The sequence below is a fragment of the Lepus europaeus genome, chromosome 7 (assembly GCF_033115175.1).
Source record: "Lepus europaeus isolate LE1 chromosome 7, mLepTim1.pri, whole genome shotgun sequence".
In the NCBI taxonomy this organism is placed as follows: domain Eukaryota; kingdom Metazoa; phylum Chordata; class Mammalia; order Lagomorpha; family Leporidae; genus Lepus; species Lepus europaeus.
This window is the reverse complement of record NC_084833.1, coordinates 29,883,543-29,899,905: the sequence shown is the minus strand read 5'-3', so window position 1 is coordinate 29,899,905 and position 16,363 is coordinate 29,883,543. Positions and strand designations below refer to the sequence as shown.

At 44.9% G+C, this 16,363-nt stretch overlaps 1 protein-coding gene across 5 annotated transcripts in view; it reads left to right on the top strand.

The window, feature by feature from the left end:
• Nucleotides 1–10,028, top strand: part of CD44 (CD44 molecule (Indian blood group)) — a 91,265-nt gene extending 81,237 nt beyond the window's left edge. For all 5 annotated transcript variants that reach the window (XM_062196312.1, XM_062196308.1, XM_062196309.1 and 2 more), the window contains 2 exons: nucleotides 740–818; nucleotides 7,278–10,028. In XM_062196312.1, coding sequence (XP_062052296.1) covers nucleotides 740–818; nucleotides 7,278–7,482 — 284 coding nt within the window. In that variant the 3' untranslated portion in view covers nucleotides 7,483–10,028. The remainder of the gene's footprint in view (nucleotides 1–739; nucleotides 819–7,277) is intronic.
• Nucleotides 10,029–16,363: the final 6,335 nt, after the last annotated feature.

Below are 16,363 nucleotides of genomic sequence, written 5' to 3'. Positions count from 1 at the left end.
TTAGTCAACATTCTCTGCTGGTTAACCATAGCTTTCCATGTCATTAAATAGTTCCCCCTTATATCATTGTACATAATACAATGGATGCACCCTAATCTATTTAACTAATCCCCTCTTGTCAGATATTATATTGTTTTGAACTTTTATTATTATATAAAGCATAATACTGAGCATCTTTACGGGTAATTCTGAAGTCCTATACATTTTTGGAAATGTAATTGCTAGATCAAAACCATTACTATTTTGAAAGCCATTGTCAAGTGTGCACAAACATACCCTCTTTCTGTGCTCCATAGCAGTATTCTTTGCCCACACACTGCAATTGTGGCCTCCATTTTTGTTTCTTAATAAAATGTAAGACAGATGCCCTTATATATAGAAAAAAAAAAGTTTCCTTGTGAAAGAAGCCTATATTTCCTTTCATCTATTTAATAATATTGCACCAAAGGCATCTACAAGTTTCAACAAGTCACTCTAAACCTCAATGGAGACATGTTTCTGCTGGAGAGACTTGAAAATCCTGTCTGATGATAAAAGATTAATACAAGTCTGCTGGACAAACGCCTACAATAAGATTGCCTTGTGGGATTATCTACCGGTTGGGCAGACCTACGGGTCAGACCCCTTTGCCACGCTGCCTGGAATCCTCGTTTGGCTCAGGGCAATTTTTGCAGTGAAGTGCTGGTTTCACACAGCTTATGCGGGAAGTTCATGCGTGTCTTGTGGTTCACTCACACAGAATGGCTGATCATCCTGGCATCCCTCTTGGCCCTGGCCTTGATTCTTGCGGTTTGCATCGCGGTCAACAGTCGAAGACGGTAAGGGAGGGCTGCTTGGGACCTTCCAGTTTGACAGGGCATCAGTGAAACCGAGGCTTTGTCTCCCTGATGCTCAGAGTGTAGCCCATGCAGCCAGCAGCCGCAGCCCACTGAGGGCTTGTTGGGAAGGCAGAACCTCAGACACAACCTCAGCCCTCCAGCACCAGAGGCTGTGTGTGCCAACAGCTCCCAGGGAACCAGGTGCACTAGGTGGTGTAAGAGACCCTTTTCTGTCCCATTCATTACAAAAAGTGACACCTGTGGGTGTTTGGAGTATCACTTTTAAATAGTAGCTCTTGATTGTTTCAGGATGAAATCCCATGGAGTCATGAAAATCACAAACTATCTCCCCAGGAAGGCTCAGTACAAGGGGCCTTCAAAAACCTCATGGAGAAAATGGAAGTAGGAGTGGGCATTTGGCTTAGAGGTTAAGATACCCCTTGGAATGCATGCATCCTATATTGAGTTGCTTGGGTCCAAGTCTTGCTGCAGCTCCTGACTCCAGATTCCTGATAATGTGCCCCCTGGGAGTTGTGTAAAGATTCAAGGGGTTTTTCCATACCCTTTAGCCTATCAGAGGCCTGTGGAAACTTGCAGAACCCTTACTCGGAGCAAGCATTTGTTTTGTGCTCTTGTTTTCTATGACTTTATTTTTGATTTTCTGAAAGCTGCAGTTGAAAGGACTCAGGTAGTAGCCTAGGAAGAGCTTCCTCACTGTGGGGTCTATGAAATAATGGAGAACGTGCCTTGGGAAAGTCTGAATGAAGACAGTCAGCTCCCTAAAACCCGCAAGTGGGCTGTCTCACATCATGAAGGGCCCTCCTCGCACCCTACCTTCACCAAGGCCCGTCATGTTCTACGTTATTTACACAACATGTAGACTGATTTGAGCCAGGAACAGGCTCCAGAAACAGCACCAGGTAAAGTGAAGTGAGGGCAAATAGTAATTCTAGCACCAGAGGAAGTGAGCTTTGGCATGGATATCCACAGGGACAAGTCTTAAGTTTCCTACTGCAGACGCTTACAGGTGCATCACTTTCCAAGCCTACGCACAGGAACGTTAAACGTTCTGTAAACGTGCCTTGAGAATGCCTTTCCTAAGGCAGAAGAATCCTTTCCAAGTGGGGACCCCCTTGGTTGTGCCTCCAGATCATCTCACAGGCTAGAAGGTGCCCTTTAGTTTGGGAGAAGACCTGGAGAGAATTACAGAATCTTTCTTGTTGGCTTTTGGAAAGCAATGAACACCCAATTCCAATGCCGTCCACAACCTATACAATTCCTCTGATTAGTGGAGGAAATAAAATGATGCTGGTTTATAGTGGTACAGGTTAATAAAAGCACTATATTAAAATCGAAGGGTCTTATTGCTCTCTATAATTTAAGACATTCATCATGATAGCTGATCTTTTATAAGCAATAAAAAGTGAGGGAGGAAAATCTAAAACACTCCTAACAGGCTGCTAAGACCAAATGGAAAGACTTTTTTTTTTTTTTCAGTTGCATTTAAATAATGTGGCTTGAGGGAGCCTTTACAAAGAGTCTTTATACTTCTCCTCAGCTTCCTTGTGTTCCTAAGAATTACTTTTGCTCAATTAAATATGAGTTTCCTATTGTTTGGAGTTGCCCGTTTTGTTCCAGGCCCTAGACTGTACTACTTTTGCTTGCATATACAGTGCTGAAGCTCTGCACATGTCACCACAGACACGTTGGTCCTGGGTGCTGTTGAAGCTGGGAAGACTTCTGAGCAGCGTCTCAGCCGTCCCCCAGGGCAGCCGGAATCTGTACACTGTGCCTGCTTAGCTCCCCACATCACTCCCTGTCTTGTCAGCAGCACACAGGGGCCTCCTGGCTCCCCCTCCCTCTTATCCCAAGCAGTCACCCTAGCAACAGGCAAACAGGGACACGCAGGATCCAGCACAGCAAGTATCTCACTCGGAAAGTAGCTGCTTGGATGCCATAAATTACCATGTCCTGATTTGATAATTGAAAACAGATTGGCCACACTGCTGCAGGGTGGTTAGTAGCTACACAGCCCCTTAATGTCACCGTGTCTCTAAGGCTGCCAGCCCATTTTTAATCCTCTTAAAAGCCTGAGGCCTTGCTGCTCTGAGCAGGCACATTTAAGAGAGATCTTGAATCCTGTGTTCATCCGTGGAAGTTTGGTTGGACGTGAGGCCTTCATTTTCAGCAAACATCTTTTGAGCGCCTCCCATGATGGCCAGCTCTGGCAAGGCGAAAGAGAAGATAAAACAGTGAAGAGTGCCATTCCTTCCCCAAAAGAAGCTTGAGACTCTGTGGCACTATGGGCTTTTGAATTCGCATCAGCTGCTGTGTTCGAGAGCATCTTGAGGGCCAGCATTGTAACATGAATTACGGTTGGGAGAGGAAAGTAGAAAAATGGTTCATCGCCAAAGTTGGCTTGCGAGGATTGCGCAGGGGCTTCCATGATGAACTTCCCCTGGGTTGCATCATCTTAAAAATGATGTTTGGGGATTTCTCTTATTTCTTCAGCTTTCATCACCTCTGCCATAACTCACAACAGCTTTCCTTGCTTCCCATAATGTAACCAGACTCCTTGAATTACAACTTTGCCATGGAAACCACATCTCATTGATGCTCTTTCAGAGCAAATTGCTTTAGGAGTCAGTTGTGTTTATGGTAAACATTGGATGCAGCCCAAGAGAAGCAGCCCTGAGGCACCTTTCCCTTAAAAGATCTCTCCCATTAACTGGAAGAGGAGAAAACAAGAGGCCCTTACTGGAGAAGGCATCACACGACAGGAAGGGTTTAGGGATGTACCTGAGCTGATGGTGCGGAAGGGTGTGCACCTGCTGTCACTTCACTTATTCATAGGAATAATAGTCTTCCCTATAAACCCAAGGGGTGCTCGCTCACCTCCTGCAATTCTCCATGCTTTCTAGAAGTGTCTGTTTTCACGTACGGTCTAGTCTAGCTTGCTGTGATCTGTGCTCATCTGATCTTGTTCTAGAATAACACTGATAGAACTCTCAGCAGTGCTGGAAAGGTTCTATATATGCACTGTCCGATACATAACTTGTAGCCACTACAGCTTCCAAACACCTGAAATGTGGTTAGTTCAGCTGAAGAAGTGAACATCTAATTTGATTCAATGCTTATCCATTTAAATTTGAGTAGCAACATGTGGTTGGAGCCCACTGTGTTGGACAGTGAGCTGTAAAACAGTACAAAGAGACCCCTAACTTTAAGGGTAGTCAAGTAGAAGATACACAAGATCCATTGTTAAGTTACCTGCCTAAGTCTTTAGAGATAAATTCTACTATGTCCTAAAAGGTACTTCAAAAAGTTCATGTAGAATGAAATGAAAGGGCCAGTTTATTTTGGTGCCTAAAACTTTTGAAATCCATGCTTAGATGGGAACTTCAAAAAGTTCACAGAGAATGCATATTATGAAAAAAACTGCATGCATTTCAAACTTTTTGGCAAACCTTTTTTTTAATTACATTTTTCATGAACTTTCTGAAGTACATTTGCATGTTACTTGGATTCTCAGCCCCACCCAGCCTTTCCCCCTCTCCTGGTGAGGTTCCTGCCTGGCTCCTCTTAGGTTGTGTTGTGGCTGTATGCCCACCTAATTCTCGAGATTTAAAGGAAGAGGAAACAAAGACAAGACAGGGTTAGGGGGGTTCTGCAGCCTTTGGAGACAGAACATCTCAGCAGTGATTCTGGTGCTGCCATAACTAACAGTGTGGCTGTGGACCATACTCTTGGCTTCCTGGGTAAAGGAAGGGGTTACACTGGATCAGGTCTGAAGACCCTCTGCCTCTGATATTCCTTCTTGAATCCCTATAGCTAAAAGGTGGAGAAAATTGGACTTTGTCCTGCAAGAGACTTATTAAATGCCTCATGCAGTACATAGTGGGTGGACTTCTAAGGAGAATCTGCCCCCTCTCCTAAAACAGCTGAGACAGATACCAGAGAGCCATAGATGCAAAGGGGAATGGGGTAAGCCACAGTCCAAGCACAACAGCCCTACATTCTACAGGGTGAATGCAATCCATGTTCAAAATCAGCTTCATTTAGATCAATACCATGAACCCTCATCCTACCCTCATTCACAGATACCACTATATGTCACCCCATAGCTCAACTACCCAGTAGATAGGGCAATGGGAATTGCTTTAATAAGACTACCTTCTTCCAAAGAACACAGGGTACTTCCTGTGAATGTGAAATAATACAAGCAGTGTTCTGCCTGCAGCCTTCTAAGACAACTTCGTAGTGAACATAACAAGGTCGGTGGAGGCAGCCAGAAGAAACAAAATCACTTCTTATGGCTCTTGCCGTATTCACAAGTAGAGCCAGCACTTCTCAGGTGTTTCCTGTGCTCCAGGGACTGTTCTCAGCACCCACCAGGGCCTTCGTTTTCTCATCTGAAATCCCTAATAAGAGCAGCAAATCCTGACACACCATAGATGTTCAAGGGCTTCCACCATCTGGTGAGATTGATATTCTCCATAGCCTAATGTTACGCTCACAGAAACTGGGACTCAGTCAGAGATGTTAGGTGAATTGCACCAGATTACACCGCAATAAGGTCTCAGGACCAGGTCTTCCGAGGCCTTCTCTCGGCCACATGCCCTGCCATCTATGTGGAATCCATGCCATGCATATAGTCCCAGCCCCCATGAGTCTGATTACAGTTCACCCTTCTTCCCTCCACCCTTCATCAAGCCTCATGCCAGAGGAGACAGGATCTACCTCCTGAAAGAGGTATAATTTCTGTTTCCCCAAACAAGAGATTAAAGTTTATTGCCTTGGCAGTCCTACCAGGAATGGCCCATGATCATGAATAATAGAGGCTTTGTGTCTATGACTCCGATATCCGGCGGCAAAGTGAACAATTCCCGCTTGATACCGTTTCCAGATCTCCAGGTGGTTGGCAGCTTTGATAGAGCCAGGCAGCAGCCGGGCTTTTGGTCCCAAAGGCCTAGATGTGAATATTGACTCTGTCACTCTTATCCCTTGTGTGACCTTAATTAAACAAGCTATTAAGCCTCTCCAGGCTCAGTTTCCCAGGCCTGTATAATGGGGATAATAGCTGCTTTGTAGGATCATTGTAAGGATTATGGGAAACTGCTTATAAAGTGTCTGGCATTCAGGAGGTGTCCAGTAAGTGCGAGTACATTTTCCCTTCTTCCTCACTTTGCTTGTACTTGTGAGGCTATGCAATTTTGCTTCCGGTTAGCATAACCTGACTTCCACATGTACAGCTATGATGTTGCTAGAGGAAAGAGGAAACATTGCGGTAGCTGGGAGGGGTGAGGCAATGCTATGGCAGGACCCCCACGGGCAAAATCATGGCCATGTTCTTCCACAGAAGACCTTCAAGTAACAGTGAATCATTTGTCTTATGCTGTTAAACCTCCTAGGTCCACGGTTATATGGAAGTTAATCAATGTCAGAGAAAAATCAAGATGACCATATACTTCTAGTTTAGTGTCTTATTTTTCTCAGTTCATGCGACACAAATGCTGTTGAGAACAACAAAGTGTTCACTGGGAGCGGAAGTGGTAGGACATTCTTGAATACACAAATCAAAATGATGCACAGTCATTAGGTTGATGGTTTTTCTGTCTATAGAAACTGCCGAAGCACTTCAAAGAGGCAAACATTTCTGTCATGCAGTGTGATGGAGGGAGAATTAGAACTTGGGAGTCAGGCAGACCACGATTTGAATTCAGATTAAAAAAAAAATTATTTGAGAGGCAGAGAGAGAGAGAGAGAGAGAGAGAGAGAGAGAGAGAGACTGACAGAAATGACAGAAACAGACAGGAAGAGAGGTTCCATCCTGTGGTTTACTTTCCAAATGCCTGCAGCTAAGAGGGGTGCTGAAGCTGGGAGCTAGGAACTCAAGCCAGGTCTCCCACATAGATGGCAGGAAGCCAATTATTGAGCCATCACCTGCTGCCTCCCAGGATCTGCATTAGCAGGGAGTTGCAATCAGGTGCTGGAGCTGGGAATCAAACCCAGGCACTCTGATGTGGGCCACCGGCATCCTAACCAGTATCTTCACTGCTAGTCCAAATGCCCACCTCTGAATCCCAACATTTTTATTACATGCTGAGTAATTGGGGGGGGGGCAGTAACCGAGTCTTCTGATCCTCAGTGCTTCTTCACTTGCATTAGGAAGTAATAATAGCACCAGCTTCCCAGATTCCCAAAACTTGATCAGGCAGCAGAAGCCCTCTGGTCTTGGGGCCCACGCTGGGGTGGGGCTGAGAATTTGCATTTCCAGAAAGTTCCCAGATGATACCTTTGCTGCTGGGACCTCACTCTGAGAAGTATAGCTGTTAAGATCAGTAAATAGAGCAAGCACTCAGCCCGGTGCTTGCCAGAAGGAAGACCAGCAGGGATGAGCACCATGGCGACTATGATGACTGTGGTGGGGATGTCATTGCACCCTTTCTTACTTCTTAGGTGTGGGCAGAAGAAAAAGCTGGTGATCAACAATGGCAACGGAGCTGTGGAGGACAGAAAACCCAGTGGACTCAACGGGGAAGCCAGCAAGTCTCAGGAAATGGTGCATTTGGTGAACAAAGAGTCATCAGAGACCCCAGATCAGTGTATGACAGCGGATGAGACACGGAACCTGCAGAATGTGGACATGAAAATTGGGGTGTAACATCTCCCCCTTTACCTTGGAAAGAAACAGCATTGGAGACATAACCATTACAGGGAGCTGGGACACTGAACAGATGCAATGTGCTACTGATTGCTTTATTGGGGGATCTTTTTTTTAGCATAAAATTTTCTACTCCTTTTTGTTTTTTTTTTTTTTTGTGTGTGTGTGTTTGTGTGTTTTGTTTTTTAAAGTCAGGTCCAATTTGTAAAAACAGCATTGCTTTCTGACATGAAGACCCAATCAATAATCCGCGAAATTTGATCGTTCCAGTTCCCACGTAGAGGCCTTTCATCTTCTGGGGTGTGCTATGGATGGCTTCTTTCAAATGCCACAAATACATATTCTTGATCCCCAACCTTCCCCTTCCCCCACCTCCCAGGTGACAGCCACCAGCTGAGGACATTCCCAGAGCTATGAGGGATGGGCCCTGGGGAGGAAATTTGAATGGGTCCATATTGCCTCTCCAGCAGTCCAGTCCCTGGGCATTGCTTCCCAGTGGGGTAGGGGTCAGGGTGTACTGGTTACACCTCCCCTTTTACAAACACCCCCTGGAGATTTCAGATGCTTCTGGGAGACACCCACAGGGTGAAGCTATTTATCTGTAGTAAGCTATTTATCTGTGTTTTTGAAATATTAAACCCTGGAGGTCCTTCAATCAGTATGATTTTTTTAAAGTTACTTTGCCAGAGGCATAAAAGGGTTTAAGCTGATTCATAATAAATATCTCTACTTCTTCCATCTTAATCCTTTGTGTCCTTCAGTTTCTAACCCAGGAAGGTCTGGGACTCTACAGCTCATGAGGGTGATTGGAGAATGGCCCTCCTGGAAGTCACCCCAGAGCCCCACAGCCCTCTCTTAGGCTCACTTAGCCAGGTCTCATAGAAGATCCAGGAAGCAGCACCATTTCATGTGTGAGGCTGGCCAGCAGCTTTCTGCCCTGTCCTGGAGTCAGATCTGTGAGCAGAAGGCTTCAGCCACTTTGACTTTTAATGGCTACCTGTCCTCTTCCCTGAACAGCTTTGGAAGGTCACATTAAGTTTGCATGACCTACCACCATGGGGGGTGGGGTGGGGCTCTTTCATCCACTCTGATCCTCTTTGTGATTTCCAGAAACAACATGAAAGTGTATTTTGAAGACTTTTAACAACATGAAAGCCAGTGAGGGTGAACGAATACAGTCAATAGTAAACTGGTAGGCATGGTTTGGTGAGGGGCATGTGGGGTAGGTCCTATCAGGCTGTTAAGACTTTATCAAGCCAGTGGTTGGGTTCCATGCAGTTAAGACTCAGGATGCGTCAAGAACACGGGGAATCCCTCCAAAGGTTACTGGGATTCCCATCATTGCAATACTAGCACCAGATAAGCAAGTGTATGGCAATAACAGCATTGCATTATCACCTGACAACTTGGCAAGCCCTTTGCAGTTTTTATTTGTCAGGGTGTCAGGGTGTCCTGCTTGCCCTGGAACTTCCGAGGTCTACAGACCGTAGAAGAGTATCTATAAAGTAAAAGCTCCTATGAAATGAGACTCCTTTTCCTAAGCTTTACTTTAAAAAGCCACTTGTTGCCCAAATATATAGGCTTAATGGGCAATGTTTCTCAGATCGAAAAACGAAAAAGATGAAATCAGGTGGGGTTTATACAAAGTCTTGGTGTGAAGGGAATATTCCAAGGAGAGATGCCAACTTCCTGCACTCAGTTCCAATCCCTGCTTTTCCCTACCCACTCCCCTCCCTACCTCCTCTTTCCCACCCTCTCTCTGCCCCCAACCCCCACCATGATCTTGAGAAACATCCTTTCCCTTTGGTGAATGTTGTTGGTCAGTTCCATATTCAGCTGTCTTGGTTTGTTTCTTTCTTTTTCAAGTTGAATAAGAATGAACATCAGACCACTCTGTTATTACCAACACTAGAGTTAAAATGTTGGCGGTTTCCTGGGTCTCCAAGGAACCACACAGCCTCACCCAGGTTCCTTCACCAGAATGCAGACAGCCACAGCACGACCAGCTGCAAGATTCCAGGCTCTATACCTGTCCCCCAGGTTCTTTTGGGAGCCACAGATGATGAGTTTCACAGCTAAGGATGGTTTCAACCCTTTCTAGACATTCTCCCAGAATTAGCCTGGGACAGGAGATTCTTTTCAATTTTATTTTGGAGTTAAACATGATCTTGCTTTTGTTATTGGTATAGTCCTCAACTTGGATATACCTCTGTTTTCTCAAGATAGAAAGGTGGGGAGGAATAGAACTTTGAATGGAGAGCTGCCCCATTTTTGCAATATCCCTAAATTGCCTGAAGTTTATAGCATAGGAGTGTTCTCACCCCTTGAACATGGTGATCATGACCCTGGAAGGACAGCTTGGTCCTAAGCACAGCATTTCTACCATGTGATATGGGCTTTATTTAAAATAAAATTCAGGAGCTTTAATTATTTTTTAAAGCAACTTGAGATCTTAAGATGTCATTTTTCTTGCAGTTGTAAATCTTTGGTGTCTCCTAAGGGCTTTGCTTAAATTTGTTCTGAGTGAAAAATCAAATGGGATAAAACATACCTTCAAGTCTTTATTTTCCAGGTTCTAGCCTGGAAGTATGGATTTTTCCAACAGAACCTCTCAAAAATTTTACATTGAGATCCTTAACACCAAGAACTGCTTTTTGTAGTCAACAGTCATTCAATACTGTTGCAGCAGGGGAGTAGAGGGAGGAAACATCCAATTTTCCTGGCAGAATAAAAGGTATTTAAGAATAAGAATAACATAGTCTATTCATCTTCAGGTCGTAGCTATGTCATTTTGTAAATCATTTGTATCATTTTCAAAGAAGAGCTCATTGTTCATTCAGGTGCAATGACTGCTATTGTTACTTTGATTTTTGCGAGCACGCCCGTCCTCTGACTTTTGTATATTTATTGATGGACCAATAATAATGAGGAAAGCATGATATGTATATTGCCCAGTTGAAAGCACTTATTGGAAAATATTAAAAGGCTAACATTAAAAGGACCAAGAAAATGGACTCTGGAGTCTAATTGATGGGAGAAGGGAGGTTGACAGGCAGAACTGTGATTATCTGCTCTCTGGGTAGGCACAACACTAAAGGTTTCTGTAAGCATCTGATGCCTCACACATGTTATTTTTTTCTAAAAGTTAAAATGACGTGGGTTTCCATCACTTGGGTGTCTTCTTGTGGAAAAGATTTAATTTTCCCTGGGAGGTTGTGGTTGTACATTATTTTCAGACTAAATGGATACTATGGAGTGTTAGAGAGAGAGAGAGAGTCTTCCATCTGCTGGTTCACCCCCAAGTTGACTGCAACAGCCGGAGCTGTGCTGATCTGAATCCAGGAGCCAGGAGCTTCTTCCAGGTCTTCCTCAAGGATACAGGGGCCCAAGGACTTGAGTCATCTTCCACTGCTTTCCCAGGCAATAGCAGAGAGCTGGGTTAGAACTGGAGCAGCCAGGACCCAAACTGGCACCCATATGGGATGCCAGCGCTACAGGCGGCAGCTTTACCTGCTACACCACAGTGCTACCCCCCCCCCAAGATTTATTTATTTGAAAGAATTATAGAGAAGCAGAGAGAGAGAGAGAGAGAGAGAGAGAGAGAGAGAGAGAGAGGGCTGATCCGAAGCCAGAAGCCAGGAGCTTCTTCTGGGTCTCTCATGCAGATGCAGGGGTCCAAGGACTATCTTCCACTGCTTTCTCAAACCATAGCAGAAAGCTGGATCGGAAGTGGAGCAGCCAGGACCCAAACTGGCTCCTACATGGGATGCCAGCACCAAAGGCAGTGGCTTTACCAGCCACACCACAGCACTAGCCCTAGTGTTTGTTCTTTGAAAGCCAAAAACTACACCTGGAATTCCATTTAAAGAGGAAAGGTAGCCCTAACAACTCTATTCTCTCATACAAGCTCTAAAAAGAAAATAAAGAAGTATTTCCAAAAGAAATATACCAATGGGGTTAAAGCGATTGGAAGAAGAGATAATTGCAACAAAAAATGTAAGCTCAAAAGGCATGGTTAATTGCGACTAACTGAACAAATATGGAATCTTAAGCCAGCAGTGTGAAAAGCTAAGAAGCAACCATGTCTATGTGGCAGAACCCCTATAATGCTCAGGAGTTGGCAGCATTGGCTACTCTGGAGGGGGGGGGGAGCTGACATTAGGGGATTGGCTTAAACTCTCTATAAGAAGGAGTTAGCACCCCAAATCCACATTCCTGTCCTAAATAGCTAAGTACCTTCCTTCCCTAGTCCCAACAAAAAACTAAAGTTTATGCTATGTGAAGGGCAAAATAGATAGTCTCTGGCTTAGGAGCAACACAGTATACACGGTTGACATGAGAAATCACAGCCAGAAAAAGCAGAACTATACATAGGGAGTGTTGAAACTCCTTAGGCTTCTCCCCAAATCGGGTTTCAGGAATGCCAGAAGTTGGCCATGTATCATCCAGGCAGAAGGTCAGTCTTCCAGGGGCCTCTTAGAAGCCCGATAGAAAACAAAACCTTGGAGATACTAATGTGGCAGCGCCCCAGGGAATTGGCTCAATCTACAACGAAGACGGCATTTCAGACCCCACCAGGCACGTACAGACTCAGCCAGCCTTCTGTAACTCACTCTCACACTTGAGCGATAGCCCAGGAACACCAGACATTTGAAGACAGCTTCTACGACTAGAGACAGGCACAAAAGAAAATAGGAAAAAAGCAACCTGCAAGAGACTCAGACAATTTATGGGGTAAGAACTTTTTTAAAAATCCTTAATTGCCTTAGTAAGATAGGAGGAGATGGCGTATCTCTGAGGCAAGAACACAGTGCTAGGATAAAGGGGAACATTCAGAGAACTCCTGAAATAGAAACTTCAAAAAGGTTAAACATAAGAGTGCAAATTTAACAAACATACTCAGTAGAAGGCTTGGAAGATAAAGTTGAAAAAGGAAACAGAGCAGAGACAAAAAACAAACGAACAAACAAAAATGAAAACCAGAAACAGAAATACATTAAAAACATTCAGACTTGGACAAGGAAATTCAAGCATGCAAATAACAGGATTCTCAGAAAGAGAAAACAGAATTTGGAGAAGGGGAACTCATCCATGAAGTAAATCAAGAAAATTTCCCGTGAGTTTAAGAGCATGAATATCTTTCCTCAGGACCCAGTGAATGCTGAGTGCAATGGAGGAAAACAGACCCACATCAAGGTACTTGATGATCATATAACCTGCTAGGAAGGGGAAATAGATTCCATACAGAAAATAGAGAGAATGGATTCAGACAACAATCACACTGGAAGGCAGAAGACTGTGAAACAGTGCCTTCAAAAATGTGAGGGAATTGTTTCTAGAAACAGTTGTTTCTAGAGCTTTAATTTAGAAAAGCCACAAAGTATGAGGGTAGAGTGAAGACATTTCAGAGGTGCACAGTCTCCAAACTGATTCACCCATTACCAACAAATCCCACAGAATGTATTTCATCAAAACAAGTGTTACCAAGACAGGAAGGCATGGGTTTCAGAAAACAAAGTAGAGGGAATTCCTAAAATGGTAAGGGGAGAGTCCGAGATGACAGCTCTACTGCAGGTCTAAAGAGCAATCTTTCCAAATGCAGCACTAATAACTGACCAAAAATAGGGTGACCAGGACCAGATTGCTTCAAAGTCCAGGAGAGAAGCTCTTTGACTTGAACAGAAAGGCTTTGCTTTCCAAGCACGACTAAAGAGCGAAGAGTGCAGGAAGCAGAGAGCTGGCATCCCTTGATGAAATCTTGACGATCCAAGTTGTGGCTGCATATTAACCCAAGCTGGACATCTGCCCATGGCTTTGATTGTCCCCTCCAGGGAGTCGTCTCACCCCACCTCTACCCAGGATGAACTCAGTTCCCCCTTCACCTCCGCGCTGCCTCTTTATCTGCTCCACGTGTCATTGATGGAGCTCGTACCATGTATTCCATTAATTTGTCTCCTGAACCGTGCAGTGAGCCTCTAGAGAGCAAGGCCTGTGTCTCCAAAGCACACCTGATCCAGGATCTGTATCTCCCAGCTCAGTACCCACAGAAGTTACCATCTCCCAAGTATCTAAGGAGGTCTGAGTTGACACATCTTCGAATCTTCCCTACAACTGATGAGGAAGAAGCTCTTACTCAATTTTTAACAGGTGAAACACTTGGGGATATAGAGAAATTAATTATGATCCCCAAACCCCACAAATTGAAAGTGGCAGAACCAGGAATGGAACCTCAATCTGTCCATAGTCTCTGACTTCACTTGCTTCATTGCCAATTGTCAGAAGCTTGGTAACCTAAATTTATGAGACCATCTCCAAATGCTGCAAACCAGGTCAACCCTCCAGAGCTCCCTGTGCCAGGGGTGAGGTTGGAGGAATAGGGGTCAAAACAGGCTTCTAGAAACAACTGGGAACGTTTGGGATGAGTAAGGGGAGATACACTCACCACTAAATCATGTTGCAAAGAAATTAATTTAGGAAACCATAAACAACCTCATAGATGCTGTGTCTAGTGGAAGGAGAACCATCAGGTCATGGGTGAGTATGAAGTTTGCCACGATGCCCTAGGGAGAAGCAAGTCTGGCTGGGCACCCTAGCCTCAAGCTCCACTCCTGGCCTGTGTCGACATCTGGCCTGCAGCACCAGAGTTTGCCTGTCAGGGCTCCCCATAATCCGCCCTCTCAATCTTAGCCTTCCAGACTGCTTACCTCATGATGTGGTGACTGCTGTTTTCCAGGAGTCTCAGCCAAACCACTTCCTCCTTCTTCAGCCCTAAAAGAGGAATGGCAAGAACCTCAGAGAAGGTAGCAGAGGTTGAGTTTTAAAATGGTGGTCTTGGGGCTGGCACTGTGGCACAATAGGTTAATCCTCCACCTGCGGCGCCAGCATCCCATATGGGCACCAGTTCTAGTGTCGGCTGCTCCTCTTCCAGTCCAGCTCTCTGCTGTGGCCTGGTGAGGCAGTGGAGGATGGCCTAGATCCTTGGGCCCTGCACCCACATGAGAGACTGGGAAGAAGCTCCTGGCTCCTGGCTCCGGATAGGCGCAGCACCAGCCGTTGCGGCCATTTGGGGAGTGAACCAGTGGAGGGAAGATCTCTCTCTGTCTCTTCCTCTCACCGTCTATAACTCTAACTCTCAAATAAATAAATAAAATCTTTAAAAAAAATGGTGGTCTTTCCACAAAGACTCTCAGTTCAAAACCAACTCCTGACACTGACTTACATATAATCTTACATAAGTTATTAAAGCATTTCAGTTCCCTCTTCTGTAACATAGGAATAATTTCTACCAGAAAGACTGTGAGGGAATTAAATGAAATACTATATGTAAAACTATGAAATACTGCCGGCATATAGAGGTTTCCCTCCCTCATTCCTGTTGTGTCCAACTCTTTTCTTGTCTCCATATATAGTAGGCACCCAGACAGAACATGAATCTCGATTTGGGGGAAGCCAGAGGTGTTTTGAGAATTTCTTCAGTTCTCCCAAACTCCCCTAAGAACTGGTTCTCTTAAAAAAAACTATTCTCTTCCCACCCAGAGATGTCCAAATAACCACCGGAATGGAAAAGAGATCTTCCCCACCGTTTTCTGGGGAAGGGTGGAATTTGCAGGATTGTTACTGCCAGGATCTCTCCACACAGAGGCACTCCCAAAGCCAAGCTTCAGGGAGGCTCCGAGATGTGGGGAGAAAGGAAGAGGGGTTGCAATCTAGAAGCCCAGCTCTGGAGACACCTGGATGTGCAGAGATAAGGTTGCAGCAGGTAAAGGCCTTAGGCAAGTCACAGTGCCGATGGGGATACCGGAGTTCTTAGAGTTTCACTTTTTGTTCGCTCCTCCTCCCAGAATTCTTGAAATCTCATTAAGGACTAAAGAAAGAAATGCCAGGAAAAGCTGTCAGAAGCGTAAAAACAGAGGAAAGAAAACAAAGAAGAGGGAAGCTTCAACACATGTTTGGAGAGAAGACAAGTCAGCAGCTCTTTAGTAAGGACTGTCCATGCACAGAGCAGCAGACATACAAAGCGTGGGAGCTAGAAAATGACCCCTCGAGGCTCGCAGGAAGGGTGGCTTCTCTCTTGTAATTCTTCTAGGCCAGGTTGGATTGCACACAGCTGGCCTCTCTTCTCTTCCACCCTCTGAAGACACTTTTACTGGGTCTCAGGGCACTGCAGCTCAGAAGTACAGAGTCTGGCCTGGGTTGAAGGGTGGGCTTTCCCCTAGGGTAGCCATCATATGGGATCCTCTCTCAATAGGCAAGAACCCCCTGCTGTAGATCACTTTCCCCTAGGGCAAGGTTTAGAACGGTGTGTAAAAACTAAACAACAAAGTTCTGTATGTTCACCTGGCAATGTAAGGAGGAGATCAGCAGGACTTTTCTCATCTGGGTTCCAGTCGTTTGCAGAGATGGATGTTTTCTCTGCTTTTTTTCAAGTCATGAGATTGATCTTCTCTGACCTGTTGATAATGCGCCCCCTAGTGGACGCTTGAGAAATCCCGTGGTCTACATAGAGGTTGAGTGCTGCTGGCTGACTTGAGTCTTTGAATTCTCAAGGTAAAACCAGAAAAAAGAGAGTGAAAGCGGGTATTATTGTACTACAGACTTAGTGTGCAGTGCGAGTGGGACTAGGTTGCCCAGGTGGGACAAAAGAGGGCCCAGCTGATGGGTCCACATTTCCTTTTTAATCAACACAGTGTGTTTTGAAAGGGATTCACAAATCCTGGTGAGACGGAAATGTGAAGAAGTTGCAGTCTCATCATTTACTGAGTAACTACTATATGCTGGACATTCTGCCATATTCTTTGCTACACTTCCTTATCTAAGGGACACAGACAATTACAGCTGTTACAACAGTGACATCCAGGAGACTGTTGATTGATGATTGCTG